General features: G+C 46.9%; 1 protein-coding gene across 1 annotated transcript; it reads right to left on the bottom strand.

Moving 5' to 3' along the window:
• Positions 1–360: 360 nt before the first annotated feature.
• LOC148774623 (syncytin-1-like) lies at positions 361–2,267 on the bottom strand. The gene is made up of 3 exons (XM_088828904.1): positions 1,934–2,267; positions 570–985; positions 361–399 (listed from the first exon to the last, which is right to left on the bottom strand). The coding sequence occupies exons 1-3, from the start codon at positions 2,265–2,267 to the stop codon at positions 361–363; spliced, it is 789 nt and encodes a 262-aa protein (XP_088685030.1).
• Between the last annotated feature and the right edge of the window lie 12,895 nt (positions 2,268–15,162).

The following is a 15,162-nucleotide window of genomic DNA, read 5'->3' as shown; positions in this document are numbered from 1 at the left end:
GCATAGGCCCCAGCAGCTTAAGACCTGGCTGAAGGTCTTTTGGAGGGCTGGCTGGACTTAGGCTTTGTGGCGAGGGGCTTGGCCTATAACTGATCTTTGGGATGGCATTGAATGGAGGTATATTGTATCGGACATGGGTAGGACTAGTAAAGGGCCTTGCACAAATGCCATTGGACCCTAGACCCATCGTGTGTTGAGGTTCCTGGGCCCTTTATGTCCCGGGAGAGTAGATTGGTTCATTGGGGCAACTGGAGTGCCCCCCATCTTAGGCTTGTAACCTATTAGCAGACGGTTGTTAGGGATCTTTCGGGACTTTGGGTCTGTCGCCCATATTTGAGCAAGGAGAACAGTCTTCACTTGTTACCGGGAAATGGCCTGAATCCGCTCCTGCAGGAACTTCTGAAAAAGGTTGACAAAGCAGACTCCAACTAAAAGAAGTATAACAATGATCATTATTGGCCCCAGGAAGGGGAGCAGCCGGGGAGGAATTGATGCCATAGGCCTTGGGTGTTGTGAAAGATTTGCAGTTCCTTTCTCCAGCATTCAATTCTATCTCTTAACTCTTTTACCTTTCCCTGGACTATGCCCTTTTCATTAACAAAGTAACAACAGTCTTCCCCCAAGAAGAGACAGGTTCCCCCTTTTTCCACAGTTATGAGGTCAAGGGCCCGTCTATTTTGTAGGGCTAATGTGGCCAGTGAATTAATCTGTCTCTGGACGGATACAATGGATTCTACCACTTCTTCCATGTCTTCATTAAGTTCCTGAGACAATTTGTAATAAAAATGAGCAGAAGTTGAGATGCCCCGGATCCCAGCACCTAGGGCCGTCACTATGCCAGTCCCGATTAGGATAGGAGCAACGATAGCCCACCGTCCTCTGTGAGGAGGCTTTGTTGGAAACCCCTCATGATGGTCAGTGATTCTATCCATATCCCCTTCATTGATGAAGATTAGCCCTGGGGCTAAGAAAACCAAGATGCACCCTGTAGGGTACAGGGGGAGGCAGGAATAGGCATAGGTCCCACAGAGGAGAAAGATCCCAGGGCTGGTGCAGTGGCTTGTACTGTTCCATGGGACCCATGAGGTGCAAGAGTGGGTGTCATTATAATAGGAAGCATTAGAGGATGTGGTATTAAGAAGGCAAGTTAGATTTGAAGAGGCGGCAAGCAAGACATCGTCAGCAACTGGCCCAATAAGCTGTGTGATACTTTCGGTGGTATTGTTGGTTTTGAGAGTGTAATTGCCTGCTGATGTTGATAATAGCCAAGAAATTAAAAGACGCTTACTCCTTGGAAGGAAAGTTATGACTAACCTAGATAACATATTAAAAAGCAGAGACATTACTTTGCCAACAAAGGTCCGTCTAGTCAAGGCTATGTTTTTTCCCGTGGTCATGTATGGATGTGAGAGTTGGACTGTGAAGAAAGCTGATCGCCAAAGAATTGAGGCTTTTGAACTGCGGTGCTGGAGAAGACTCTTGAGAGTCCCTTGGACTGCAAGGAGATCCAACCAGTCCATTCTAAAGGAGATCAATCCTGGGTGTTCATTAGAAGGACTGATGCTAAAGCTGAAACTCCAATACTTTGGCCACCTCCTGCGACGAGTTGACTCACTGGAAAAGAGTCTGATGCTGGGAGGGATTGGGGGTGGGAGGAGACGGGGACGATAGAGAATGAGATGGCTGGATGGCATCACCGACTCGATGGACATGAGTTTGAGTGAACTCTGGGAGTTGGTGATGGACAGGGAGGCCTGGCGTGCTGTGATTCATGGGGTAGCAGAGTCGGACACGACTGAGCGACTGAATTGAACTGAACTGAACTGAACTGCCTGCTGATACCCAGGTGTCGGGCAAAGGGACTGCGATATGCAGTGAGGGGGTTCAGTTTGGTTCAGTTCCAGCATGCCTTGGAGGGCTTTTTTTTGCGAACTCTGAAAAAATTGGAAAGAGGGGTTGAAGAGGCGGGTGACATGTAGATCGTCAGGGGGAGGTTGCAGGAGAGGCCTCAGCTGAGTGAGTAGGTCTATGCGTTTGTAAGGTTCGGGAGTTGCCTTTAGTTGGGTAATTGTATTATTTATGTATTGCTGTTGTGCCTTATGTCTGTTAATATCTTGTATCCCACCTCCGTCTGAGTATCCAATGTGAGTGCAGGGGTAAAAACATATGTTTTTCCCATTTGGCTTATAGCAATTGCTCGTTTGGCTCCCTGTCTTTTGCACCTTAACAGTAAGTAAGGACTTGGTCTGTTTGTTGTTGATGCGCATGGTGCATGGCATAGGGGTCATGCGGTAGCATCAGGAATGGACATAGGTATAAATTTCTGAGCAGGGACAGGAAGCAGCGTCTAAAAGCCCGGGGAGTGACATCAGGGTAAGGCACAGGAAGATCATGGCTAAACCGTTATGCCAGTGGGTGGGTCAGAAAGCGAGAGTGATAAGTCATTACAAAGGAATAAGCTATCAATAGTAAGCCACAACAGGCAAGATATCCTAGCGCCAGAGAGAAGCGGAGTGCAGGAGGCCACTCCTCTGGGGCAACAGATGCAAGGCCTATAGCAAAGAGCACACTTAATAGTTCAGCTAATACAAACACAATGGTCATTTGGTTGTCCGCACGAAATCAGCTATGGGGTCCAGGGGCAGGTCACAGTTAGGCTGACGCTCCTGGGATTTGCAGGTGGCAAGGGGAGAGTTCATCTAAGCCTTTGACAAGGCCTCTTAGTTGCCAATCTGTAAGAGATCAAAAGTAGAAGGCGGCCTCATGAACTTTCATGGTTCTTGGGCTGATTGGTGGTTATCATGTAGATATTTAAGATTCCTTGCTGGTATCCAGATGGGCCTTGTTTCCCCTGTGGGAAACACACATCCAAACCCTCTTCCTGATGTTAAGAGTGGGTCTGGCCCTCTCCATAACCCTGTAAGGGGATCTTTCCATCTAACTGTTATCTCTGATCTTGGCTCTTGGTTGGACCAGTGTCTCTGGAATGGGGCGAGTGTTTCATTTTTTGAAAAATTTAAAACATTTAGAGTAAAGAGAGCTATTCCTAACTGTTGATGACGGTTTATTCCCCCTTTTTGTTTTTGTAGTTGCAGCTTTAAAGTTTTATTTTGGCGTTCTATTATAGCCTGTTCTTGAGGATTATGGGGTATGCCTGTAGTGTGTTGGATGTTCCATTGTTTAAAAAAATCTTGCAAATAGTTGCTTATGAAGCAAGGGCCATTATCTGTTTTTACTTGGGCTGGGAGGCCCAGAGTAGCAAAACATTGGAGAAAGTGACTCTTGGCATGTTGTGCCTTCTCTCCTGTATGGGAGGTGGCCCAGCAGGCATGGGAATATGTATCTACAGATAAAAAGATATATTTTAGATTACCAAAGGGGGCGTAGTGAGTGACATCTGTTTGCCATATTACGTTAGGTTTTAGTCCTCGAGGGTTAACCCCTGGTGATTGCAATGGAGGAACCTGCAAGAATGGGATATAGGACTGGCAGGTATGTATGATCCTCTTTAGATCCTTAATAGGTATTTGTGGGAACCTTTGGTGCAGGCCTCTCCAATTAATCTGGGTTAGGTTGTGGAGATCCTGTGCCTGTTGGAGTGTGTATACATGGGTAGATGCCAGCTGATCTGCCATGGAATTCCCTAATGATAGCATTTCAGGCAGGTTTTGGTGTCCTCTGAGGTGATGTAAATAGATAGGTTGATCCCTTGCCTGAAGGAGCATGTGTGCCTGTATCATAAGAGGGGTAATAGGATTATCATCTAACCGAATATGAGATTGGGGAATCCCAGGGAGCAGATTTTTCACATAGAGACTGTCAGTAAAAAGATTCATGGGACCTGGGACCTTAGAGAGAGCCAGAATGATGGCAAAGAATTCTTTGTATTGTGCCGAGCCATGGCATGGTCAATGGTGTCGGTGGGGGGCACTGGTAAGGGCTGAGGAGGGTTCAAATATGACAATGGCTGCGCTGTGCTTTCCTCCATCTGTAAAGACGTTGGAGGCATCTATTATGGGCTTGGAAGGAAATAATTGAAGTGTCCTCCAGGGTAATCGGCAAAAGGCGGCAATCCATTTGTGAGGCCCATAGTGACAGTCAGTCTTTCCCAAGAACCCTTTGAAAGCTAAGGCCATTCGGTTGTTGTTCCTCTGGATCCATTGGAAGTCAGCTAATCTGTAGGGGACAACAATCTTATCGGGTTCACAGGCAAAGTACCTGATTGAAGTGTCCCTTCCCTTTTGTATCAGATCAGCCATCTGGTCTAGGCAGGTTTAGACTCGGGGTCTCCCCAAAGAAAGACATGGATCCATTGTAAGGGTTAGTCTGTTTGTATTAGCAAGGACAGGAGTGTTTCTGGGGAGGCTAAGATCCATAATTGAAGCTCTTGAGTGGGGTCGTAGGGAGAAAGTTGAGCAGTGTCAAGAGCCTGTTGAATCCTTTTAATAACTTGTTTATGGGGCGGGGACAGGGTGAATTTTTCGTGGGGGAGTTTGTCCTTTAGCAAATTAAAGAGGGGTATTAGGTCCCCTGTGGATACGGGGATCCAGGGCCGTAGCCAGTTGATTTCCCCCAGAAGGCTTTGGAGCTCAACCAAGGAATAAGTTTCTTTGATAGTTATCTGTGGTGTAAGGGGGGAGACCACCTAAAGGGTAAGTTGAGTCCCCAGAACTTTGAAAGGCGGGACATGCTGGATTTTGTCAGGAGAGATTATGAGTTGCCCCCGGGCGAGACAATCAAATAGTAGTTTGGAGGCCCATGTAAGCTCGGTGGTATTGAGCGCCCCAAGAATGATATCATCCATATATAAGTAAAGTAAGATGTTAGATAGCAGTCGGACGGGCTGAGTAAGATTAGCCACATATTATTGACAGAAGGATGGACTGTATGCCATCCCTTGAGGCAGGACAACCCATTCATATCGTTTGTCCGGACCTTCGTAAATAACAGAAGGTATCGAAAAGGCAAATTTCTCATAATCCTGTGGGTCCAGAGGTATCGAAAAGAAACAGTCTTTAATATCTATTATCAGGAGGTGCAGGGCTACGGGAATGGCGGGGACACAGGGCATCCCTCTTAGGGGTGTCCCTTGAATTTTCATTCTTTCATTAACCTTTCTGAGGTCTTGCAAGCGCCATTTCCCAAAGGCCTTTTTGGTAACAAAGACGGGGGTATTCCAGGGGCTGTTGGGTGGCCAGATATGTCCCAATTTAAGTTGTTCCTCTATTAAAGATTGTAATGCCTGGAGTTTGGGAAGGGGAAGTGGCCACTGCTCCACCCATATAGGGGGACCCGGCGTCCAAATGATAGGGGGTACCAAGGGAGCAGTGGCCTTTAGGATTGGGGGTGAGGCTTCCATTGAGTCAGTGGTTCTCCCTTCCTTATCTTTTCAAATTCTGGATCCCCCCGGTAGTTGGGGATTCTGGGAGGTTGGAATTGCTGTTGATATTCTTCTTCATCTAATAAATCCTGGTAAAATCCCCGATAGTCAGTGGTTATATAGGCATCAGCTTGCCCTAGAATGTCTTGCCCTAATAGGTTGGCATTGAGTCCTGTGGCGATTAGGGGCTTGACTAGGCCCTCAGAGCCATCAGAATCCTCCCATTTGAGCCAATTGGAGGACTCCTTGGAGGATGTAATGTCCCCAACGCCCACTAGTTGAGGTCCCTTGGCCATGGGCCACGTGGGAGGAACCTCTTCTTGCCTCAGTATAGTTCTGTCTGCCCCGGTGTTTACTAGACATCTAAATCTTTTTCCTCCTATTGTTACATCTATTTTTGGTCTCAGCCCTGGTACTATAGGGACAGTCCATTTGATCTTTTGCCTGGTAGGTCGGGGCTTATTAATGCCAATTTGGTAAGGGGGCCTTCTGGTAGAATTGCACTTGGGGAAGGGCCTTTCTAAATTATCTGACATCTCTTGGGAGAGTTCAGTAACCTCAGGCTGGGATACCCCGGGAGGAGGGCTTGGGGCTTCCCCTTGGGATGACGGGGCTGGGGAGTGCCCCTCATTTAGTTTAAAGGTTTCCCATCTTTATCAAATTTGGACCTACAATCTATTTTCCAGTGTTTTCCCTTTTTAAAACGTGGACAGGGGGTTGTAGGTGGTCCTCTATTTTCAATTCTCTCTGTCCTCGGGGTGCAGTCCTTTTTAAAGTGCCCTTCCTTTCCACATTGAAAAAAAGTGCCTGTTTTTTGTTTTTTGTTTTTTGTTTTATTTTTGAGGGTCCCTTCAGGGGAGGCACCTTGGGCCATGGACACCTTGCTGAAGGCAGAGGCGAGAGCATCAGCTATCACCTTGGTTTGAGCCTCCATCGCAGCCACCATTGCTTGAGTTTGGTGGTGCTGTGTCCCAATATCCTTGGTGGCTACTACCCATTGTTCCATGGATCGATCTTTCTGCCCTGTGCAGGCCACCTTGTGGTCGGAATTCATTCCTTCCCATACCAGCATTTTGACAAATTGATCTCTTAAGGGACCTGGGGGTAATTTTCTTTGCATGCTTTTTTCCACTCAATCTATGAAGGTGGAGAGGTCCTCGTTATTTTGGGGGGTAATGCCGGATATGGGGGGTTCGCTGGGACCTTCAGCTAATTTTCTCCAGGCGGCTAGGCATACGGCTCGCACCTGGTCTGTATAAGGAGTAGAGATAGTGGCCTGTTGGGGTCCCATGCTCCATTGATCTGCTGTCCCGGATAACATCCCAAAAGTTACAGGGATGACGGGGTTAGCAGCTTGGTTTCTTTCCGCTTGGGCATGATATTCCTCCTTGAAAAAAGCACACCACTTAATGTAGGTGTTACTGGGGAGTACTGCCTTACATAGCATTTTCCAATCTTGGGTCGTGCAAGGCTGATGAGCTAGACCCTGGACAATAGTCTCTGCCCATGGAGAATTGGGCCATCTTCTGCTACCGCCTTCTTGAGCTCTTTTAGGTCTTGGGATTTCCAAGGGTACCAGGCCGCCAGCCGGTTCCCCCCAGGGTTTACATTTACAGGGAAGGCCTGTATTGAGTCTGCATTAAATGGTGATGGTGTCCCCCAAGGGTCTTCAGGGTTGGTCCTCCCTCTCCATGGGGATTCCCCCAGTCTCCCGGGGGAGGCGTTATTGAGTCCCCCCTTGAAAGGCGGAGCCAGAGGAGGATACAGGTTAGACTTATAAGTTGGGGCCTCTGGGGCACTGGGAGTGCTAAAGAAGTCTTCAGTCTGGTTGGACCTTTTTTCTTCCCCTGAGGGAGGCCATAAGTTATTGGCTATAGTGGTTTTTCCTTCTTTCTCCCCAGAATTTATGGTGGCTCATTCATCGTCAAATTGTTCCCATTGCCTCTTGGTATTATGGGTGGTGGTTTATCCCTCGTCTACCTGTCCATTTTCAGGGGCGAAACAGGTCTTAAGGGCGGAGATTGTGGGTTAGAACCCCAAGGGTGGCTCCTCTCCATCCTGGATTTCCCCTTTTTCTAGCTAGAGTTTGGACCCTCTCCCAGGTGTCCCATGAGAATAGGTTGGCCGAGTCTATCCATGGGGTCAATCTGGTAATAGCCCCCTAGACTTTGATGGCCTGGGTGTCGGAGATTTCGAGTCCTCTACTTTTAAGCATGTACTTCAGGGCCTTCAGAACGGGCTCATAGGTTTTGCTAATGGTAGTCCCCATGGTGAGCAGACAGAGGAAGGCATGTTTGCCGAGAGTGTCCACCGAGAAAGGTCCTATGGGGAGTGGTGGTGGCCGAGTGATTGGGCCTGTGTGATGCTTATGGAACTGTGTGCCTTTGTCGTTGCACAGAAATTTTCTTGATGGGGGCGGGCACCCTAGAGGCCTCTAGCCCGTTCCGTTACCCTCTTATCCTGTCACATTAGTCTTCAAGTGGCGGGAGCCCTATCGGCTTTTAAGTGCCTGTCCCGTGCCCACAGGGGTTCTGGCGTCACTCTCAGCAAGAAGCGAGAGAAAGAAAGGGAAACAAAAGGGGGGGGTGGTTCACCCAATTGAGCTCCCGTTACTAAGTTCTCAGCTCGAGGGGTCTTCGGCTTCCCCCAGGGAGTGCCCTGGGCAGGTAGCCTCAATTATGCCCGCGAGTGATTGCCATTCACTGAACCCCCCGAGTAAGAGAGAGAGAGAGGGAGAGAGAGAGAAGGGGAGAATAGGGGGGAAGGATTATAGTGCTCACCCTTGAAGATTTCCTTTCAAACTTAATACACTTGCCTTGGGGTTGCACTCCTCGATGGGAGCATCGCACAGAGGCTCATGGAACCTTTTCGTCATCTCTCTTTCAAGACCATGCGATGAGGGCTCTCTTTCTCCGAGGGGATCTGAGTCACGGCACCAGATGTAGGGTCCCCTTGTTTCTCCCCCAGTGGCACCGCAGGAGAGAGCAAGGCATCGGCGAGTCCTCGGCCTCGGATGTGAAGCCAGTTTTGCCTCCCCACGCCGGAGCGGTGGGGAAGAAACCCCAGGGGAAGTGTGAGCTGGCACCCCGCCCCTCAGCCCTCCTCGCCCAGAGAAGGACACTCAGATGCGGTAGGGGTTCTGTCAAGGCAGTTCCGCTTTATTGTTACAAGTTCTCCGTATATAAAGGCAAGCGTGGGGGTTTTGCAAGGGACTTTCTCCAGTCGGCTCCAATCATATTAAGGGTCAGGTCATCATGCGCTGACGTCACAGCAGAGGTCTAGGGTGATCATGCACTGTTCATGCAAGGGGAAGTGTTCAGGGGCCAATCACAATTTTTTGTGATTATTTGGGGCTGCGCCCTCCCGACATCCACCAGGCGCCATCTTTATGGGTGCGCCTTTGTCATGTGTCTTTTTTCAGCTGTGCGCCCTATAGCTAAAGTGCCTCATTCAATATGTCAGCAAGTTTGGAAAACTCAGTAGTTAGTCATAAGGCAGCAAAGTTCTGGTTTCCATTGTAATTTCAAAGAAGGGCAACACCAAAGAATATTGAAACTACAGAACAAGTATGCTTATGTCACATGCTCATAAAGTTATGTTCAAAATCCTTCAAGCTAGGTTTTAGCAGTACATGAACCGAGAACCTTCAGATCTACAATCAGGGTTTAGAAAAGATATAAGAATCAGAGGGCAAAGTGCCAACAGTTTATTGGATCATAGAGAAAGCAAGAAAATTCCAGAAGAACATCTACTTCTGCTTCATTGATTATGCCAATACCATTTACCATGTGGAAACTGGAAAATTTTAAAAGGGAATCGGAATACCAGACCACCTCACCCAACTCCTGAGAAACCTGTATGCAGGTCAAGAAACAACAGATAGAACTGGACATGGAAAAACCGACTGGCTCAAACCGAGAAAGGAGTACAACAAGGCTACATATGGTGACCCTGCTTATTTAACTTCTATACAAATTGCTGCTGCTGCTGCTGCTAAGTCACTTCAGTCGTGTCCGACTCTGTGTGACCCCACAGACGGCAGTCCACCAGGCCCCCCGTCCCTGGGATTCTCCAGGCAAGAACACTGGAGTGGGTTGCCATTTCCTTCACCAATGTGTGAAAGTGAAAGTGAAGTCGCTCAGTCATGTCTGACTTGTAGCGATTCATGGACTGCAGCCCATCAGGCTCCTCCGTCCATGGGATTTTCTAGGCAAGAGTACTGGAGTGGCTTGCCATTGCCTTCTCCGCATCATGCAAAATGCCGCGCTTTACATCATGCAAAATGCCGCACTTGATGAATCATAAGCTGAAATCAAGAATGCTTGGAGAAATATCAACAATCACAGATATGCAGATGATACCACTCTAATGGCAGAAAGTGAAGAGTAAGTAGAGAACCTCCTGATGAGAATGAAAGAACAGAGTGAAATATCTGGCTTGAAATTCAACATTAAAAAGTTAGATCATGGCATCTTGTCTGTCTTGCTGTTCACACCGTCTGCACTGTTTGAAGAAACCAGGTTAGGCAAGGTGCAAGCTAAGAGGCAGGAAGAAGACTTGAGGAGCTGTAGGAACTGCAGACAGGTTTATTCTCTCCTGGCCGATGCAGCAGCCAAAGCAGTAACCATGACATAACCTAACAGGATGCAACCTCTCTCCTGGTTGGCACAGCATTCATAATAATAGACATACTATATTCTCTCCTCTCATCGCTGACCCAACAGACACAACTGTGATGCAGCAGTAAAATGCCATCACTTTCTTAGGTGGAGCTCATATATACCTACAGCACAAAGTAGCTCATGACCAAGCAAGTACCTTGTGATACACATGTGCAGTGCTATAAGTGACCTCAGCTTTTACATAGCCATTATTTACAAAACTTGGAATGAGAGAGCCTGACAACACGATCTTGGCTAATTTGCACTCTCCCCACACTCCATCCCTTCAGAGTCTCTTGCCTCACATACTATGTGCAGTCAATCTTCTGTAATATTCCCTTGGCGAGTAACACTGACCCTTGGATTTACATCTTGCAACAGCAATAGCTACAAAAAAGAAAAAAAAAGACAACAATTACATCCCCAATACATAGCAAAACCCAATGCCAGATATTACCTGGAGCTCATGTTGCAGTCCTTGTTCTAACGGGGCTAGAAGAGCCACCCACTCCATGTGGAGTGCCTTTATTTTCCATGGCTAATTCTAGAGGAGATCAATCCTGGATGTTCATTGGAGGGACTGATGCTAAAGCTGAAACTGCAATACTTTGGCCACCTCATGCGACGAGTTGACTCACTGGAAAAGACTCTGATGCTGGGAAAGGTTGGGGGCGGGAGGAGAAGGGGACGACGGAGAATGAGATGGCTGGATGGCATCACCGACTCGATGGACATGAGTTTGAGTGAACTCCGGGAGTTGGTGATGGACAGGGAGGCCTGGCGTGCTGTGATTCATGGGGTCGCGAAGAGTCGGACACGACTGAGCGACTGAACTGAACTGAACTGAAGTCCTGTCCACAGTCTGTCCTTGTGAAATTGCAGGAAAATCTCCACAGGGGCAACTTAACTCCTGTAGAATTTTTTATTAAGGATCCACAAAAGCCCCCACAAGAGCCAGGCACACCCTTTCGAGGGGATCTTTTGCAATCATTCCACCCAGGTGATTACACTTTTTTAAAATATGAGAACATAGCTTCTACAGTACGTTGTCCACACCACAGGACACAGCCTTTACAGACAATATACATCATAGGACACAGCCTTTACAGTATGCCTTCACACAGATCACTCCACATTTACATCCATGTAACCTGAATGGAACCCCTGCCCTTCAGGGTCTTCACACTTTCAAAATGGTGTCTCACACACTGTCCCTCTATGTCTCTCAGTAAGGACACTGCAAAATCCCCCAGAGGTGCCAGGCCCACCCTGTGTCCCAGAGTTGCAAAAGCTAAGCTGCCAAGGTTTCCCTTTGCTTTGCCGAAATTGCTTTCCCAAGTCCAACAACTCCACCTGAGTATATAGCTGATATGTCATGAACTAAGTTACACTGGGGGCCCCTTGAAGATACTCCTCTTGAGCCATAGACTGCTTCTGCTTAAATTTCTGCTGGACAACAGGCCTTGTTGACAAGCAGAGACCCGCAGTCTCATGATGTTCATCATCACTCTCCCTTTCCGCCTCTCTGTCAGAGACACTGGGTTCTTCAGGGCCACGGGATTCTTGCTCTAATGCCAATATACATTGTTCTAGTTCTTCCAAGCATCTCAGTGCATTGCACACCAGTGTGGCATCTTGGAGAGCACTATCCATATACACCTTCAGGGCAGTCACGAAGATCCACCCCCACATTGACAGCAGTAGTCCATGCTGCCTTGTTCAGCAAATGGGAACTCACTGTAGCGCCTTTTCAATGTTCTCTGGTGAATCGTCCCCTGCTTCCTAGTCTTCCACCACAGTCCACACCAAGAAGATCATGACCACATGGTACCATATGCTATCTGGTAGCCACTGACTTACTTCATCCAGTGAAGCCTCAAGCTCCCCTACCTGCTGAGTATCCTGCCACCTCTTCTCCTGTGGAGCCTCAGAAGTTCTGTGGAGCTTCTGTGGAGGCTGTATCTACTGGATATCCTGCCGACTAGCTTTAAGCCAACTTTTTCACTCTCCTCTTTCACTTTCATCAAGAGGCTTTTTAGTTCCTCTTCACTTTCTGCCATAAGGGTGGTGTCATCTGCAAATCTGAGGTTATTGATATTTTTCCCAGCAATCTTGATTCCAGCTTGTGCTTCTTCCAGCCCAGCGTTCCTCATGATGTACTCTGCATATAAGTTAAATAAGCAGGGAGACAATATACAACCTTGACGTACTCCTTTTCCTATTAGGAACCAGTCTGTTGTTCCATGTCCAGTTCTAACTGTTGCTCCCTGACCTGCATATAGCTTTCTCAAGAGGCAAGACAGGTGGGCTGGTATGCTCATCAACATTCAGTAAACCAAGATCTGGTCCCATCACTTCATGGGAAATAGATGGGGAAACAGTGTCAGACTTTATTTTTGGGGGCTCCAGAATCACTGCAGATGGTGATTGCAGCCAGAAATTAAAAGACGCTTCCTCCTTGGAAGGAAAGTTACGACCAAACTAGATAGCATGTTAAAAAGCAGAGACATTACTTTGCCAACCAAGTTCTGTCTAGTCAAGGCTATGGTTTTTCCAGTGGTCATGTATGGATGTGAGTGTTGGATTGTGAAGAAAGCTGAGCACCGAAGAATTGATGCTTTTGAACTGTGGTGTCGGAGAAGACTCTTGAGAGTCCCTCGGACTGTAAGGAGATCCAACTAGTCCATTTGAAAGGAGATTAGTCCTGGGTGTTCATTGGAAGGACTGTTGCTAAAGCTGAAACTCCAATACTTTGGCCACCTCATGTGACGAGTTGACTCACTGGAAAAGACTCTGATGCTGGGAGGGATTGGGGGCAGGAGGAGAAGGGGACAACAGAGAATGAGATGGCTGGTTGGCATCATGGACTCAATGGACATGAATTTGAGTGAACTCCGGGAGTTGGTGATGGACAGGGAGGCCTTACATGTTGTGATTCATGGGGTCGCAAAGAGTCCGACACGACTGAGCAACTAAACTGAACTGAACTGAAGGCAACTATATTGCTGATCCTGCTTGTGAGACCAGTTGTCTTGTTATTCACTGTCTGCACTGTTTGCTGAACTGGGTAGGCAAAGTATGAGTGAAGAGGTTGGAAGAAGACTTGAGGAGCCATAGGAACTTCCGACACATTTTTTCTCTCCTGGCTGATGCAGCAGCAGAAGCAGCAGCCATAACATAACCTGACACGACACGACCTTGCTCCTGGCTGGCGCAGCAGCTGTGATGACAAAGAGGCGTGGCTGACCCAACAGACACAGCCACGGTAGTAACCGAAAGCTCCTGGCTTCTTAGGCTGATCTCATATATGTCTACAGCACAAGTAGTCTGTGACCCAGCGAGTACCTCATGCACAGTGCTGTAAATGATCTCAGCTCTTACATACTCATTATTTAAAAACGTGGGGCAAGAGAATCTGACCTTGCCGTCTTGACTAATTTGCTTTCTCCCCACACCGTCCCACCAGTTCATGGTAAAAGGCAGGGGGAAATGGGGCTTCCCAGGTGGTTCTAATGGTAAAGAACCTGCCTGCCAATGCAGGTAGACATAAGAGACTTGGGTTAGATCCCTGGGTCAGGAAGATCCCCTGGAGGAGGACATGGCAATCCACTCCAGTATTCTTGCCTGGAGAATACTGTGGACATAGAAACTTGGTGGGTTATAGTCCATAGGGTTGCAAAGAGTCAGACATTCCTGAAGCAACTTGACATGCAAGTGACAGATCTTATTTTCTTAGGCTTCAAAATCACTGCCAATGGTGACTGAAGCCATAAAATTAAGATTCTTGTTCCTTGAAGGAAAGCTATGACAAACCTAGACAGCATATTAAAAGGCAGAGACATCACACTGGCAAAAATGTCTGTATATTTAAAGCTATGGTTTTTCCATTAGTCGTGGAAAGTCTGTCCATGGAGAAGGCTGAGCACTGAAGAACTTATGCTTTTGAATTGTGAAGCTGAAAAGACACTTGAGAGTCCCTTGGATAGCAAGGAGATCAAACAAGTCAATCCTAAAGGAAATGAGCACTGAATATTCAGTGCTGTTCTCTGTTGCTATAGCTGAATCTCCAATGCTTTGTCCATCTGTTGTTAAGAGCTGACTCATTGGAAAATGATACTGGAGTACCCTGATACTGGGAGAGATTGAAGGCAAAAGGAGAAGGGAGTTTCAGAGGATGAGATGGTTCAATAGCATCACCAATTCAATCAACATAAATCTGAGCAAACTCTGAGAGATAGTGAGGGACAGGGGAGTCTGTAATGCTGCAGTCCATGGAGTAGCAGAGTTGGATATGACTTAGTGACTGAACAAAAACATCATCTACTAGAGAGTAAAAGTCCGCTCAGACTTTTGTTGTTAGTAAAAGGTTACATGAACTTCCTTGGTTTTAAGTAATCTGTATATCCTTTTGAGATCTCTTCTCAGTTTGGATAAGAAACAAGTGTTGTCTTACAGTGACCAATGATCTTATTTGGCAAGTGTTTCGAAACTTTTTGACAAAATTTTCACATATCAAATTGTAATTAAATTCTTTCTGCTCCCTGATAACTTGGGGTTCATTAGGGAACCCTTAAGACATCTCAAGGAGGAGTATTTAATTAGTGTTATTTGGTATGTAGCATTCAGTTCAGTTCAGTTCAGTCGCTCAGTCGTGTCCGACTCTTAGCGATCCCATGAACCACAGCACGCCAGGCCATGTGGAAAGTATTATTGAAGGAGTGATAAGCCTTCTAATATTATGCTATATGGATAAGATGGTGTTAATACCTTAGATAGTCTAGACATTATATGAAGTTTCTGAAAGGTAGATATGTCCTGGTATAATCTATCAGCCATAATTCTGGTTATATCACAGCAACTTGTTTAACGTTCTTTGTCAACACATTGTAATCAGATCTTTAACCTTGCCTATTAAGTTTTTAATATATAGTTAAGCCGATGCTTTTCAAAAGTGCTTCATTTTCAAGGAGATTCATAGGAAGGACTTTTAAACAAACATAGTAAGAAAGTTTTATCATACTCGCAGAGGAAAAACTTTCACTCACTGGCAGCCATGACGGACCCTGAGGCTGTCTGCAGCAGAGTCAGCAGAGTGATGAGACAATCTCACAATGACGCTCA

This window comes from Moschus berezovskii, chromosome 20 (assembly GCF_049115385.1).
Source record: "Moschus berezovskii isolate FMDL1 chromosome 20, NW_MosBer_1.0, whole genome shotgun sequence".
In the NCBI taxonomy this organism is placed as follows: Eukaryota; Metazoa; Chordata; class Mammalia; order Artiodactyla; family Moschidae; genus Moschus; species Moschus berezovskii.
The sequence above is the reverse complement of the archived record's forward strand: the minus strand, read 5'-3'. Positions and strand labels throughout refer to the sequence as shown.